This window comes from Penaeus monodon, chromosome 19 (genome assembly GCF_015228065.2).
Source record: "Penaeus monodon isolate SGIC_2016 chromosome 19, NSTDA_Pmon_1, whole genome shotgun sequence".
Lineage (NCBI taxonomy): Eukaryota > Metazoa > Arthropoda > Malacostraca > Decapoda > Penaeidae > Penaeus > Penaeus monodon.
The window spans coordinates 45,199,556-45,199,992 of NC_051404.1; the positions used below are offsets into that span (position 1 = coordinate 45,199,556).

General features: G+C 35.2%; 1 protein-coding gene across 4 annotated transcripts in view; it reads right to left on the bottom strand.

The window, feature by feature from the left end:
- The window catches only part of LOC119585259 (muskelin-like), a 23,302-nt gene that overhangs the window by 12,156 nt on the left and 10,709 nt on the right, over positions 1-437 (bottom strand). For all 4 annotated transcript variants that reach the window (XM_037933930.1, XM_037933928.1, XM_037933929.1 and 1 more), the window contains exon 11: positions 16-199. In XM_037933930.1, coding sequence (XP_037789858.1) covers positions 16-199 — 184 coding nt within the window. The remainder of the gene's footprint in view (positions 1-15; positions 200-437) is intronic.

Genomic DNA, 437 nt, shown 5'->3' on the forward strand with positions numbered 1-437 from the left:
AAGAAGTCAACTCACACTATGGAAGAGCATAGAGTGTCCAATTCTAGATTTAATATCTTGAGGCCCTGTGCCGTTTCCTGCACAGTCATCATCTCTTAGCTTAGTCCATGTATTAGTTGCTACATGGTATGAATAAAGACCAGAGAATATTGCTTCGCTAGGAGTGTAGGTATTGTTGCGTCGCTCGTCCAGCCCCAAGCTAGAAAGAAATCTTGTCTTTATGCATGTTCTACATCAACTTTCTTATTTTCCCTCGCCAAAATAAATCTTTTATTTACAAAAGCTAAAACCCCATCAGTACATATAGATAAAAAGAGCACAAATGGGAAAGTCAAAGAAAAATGTGATAAGAAATGAGAGTGAAATAATTTCTTTCCTAGAAGCACTTACATTACCTACACTTAATATTACAATATATAGTCTAAATTTTTTTACAG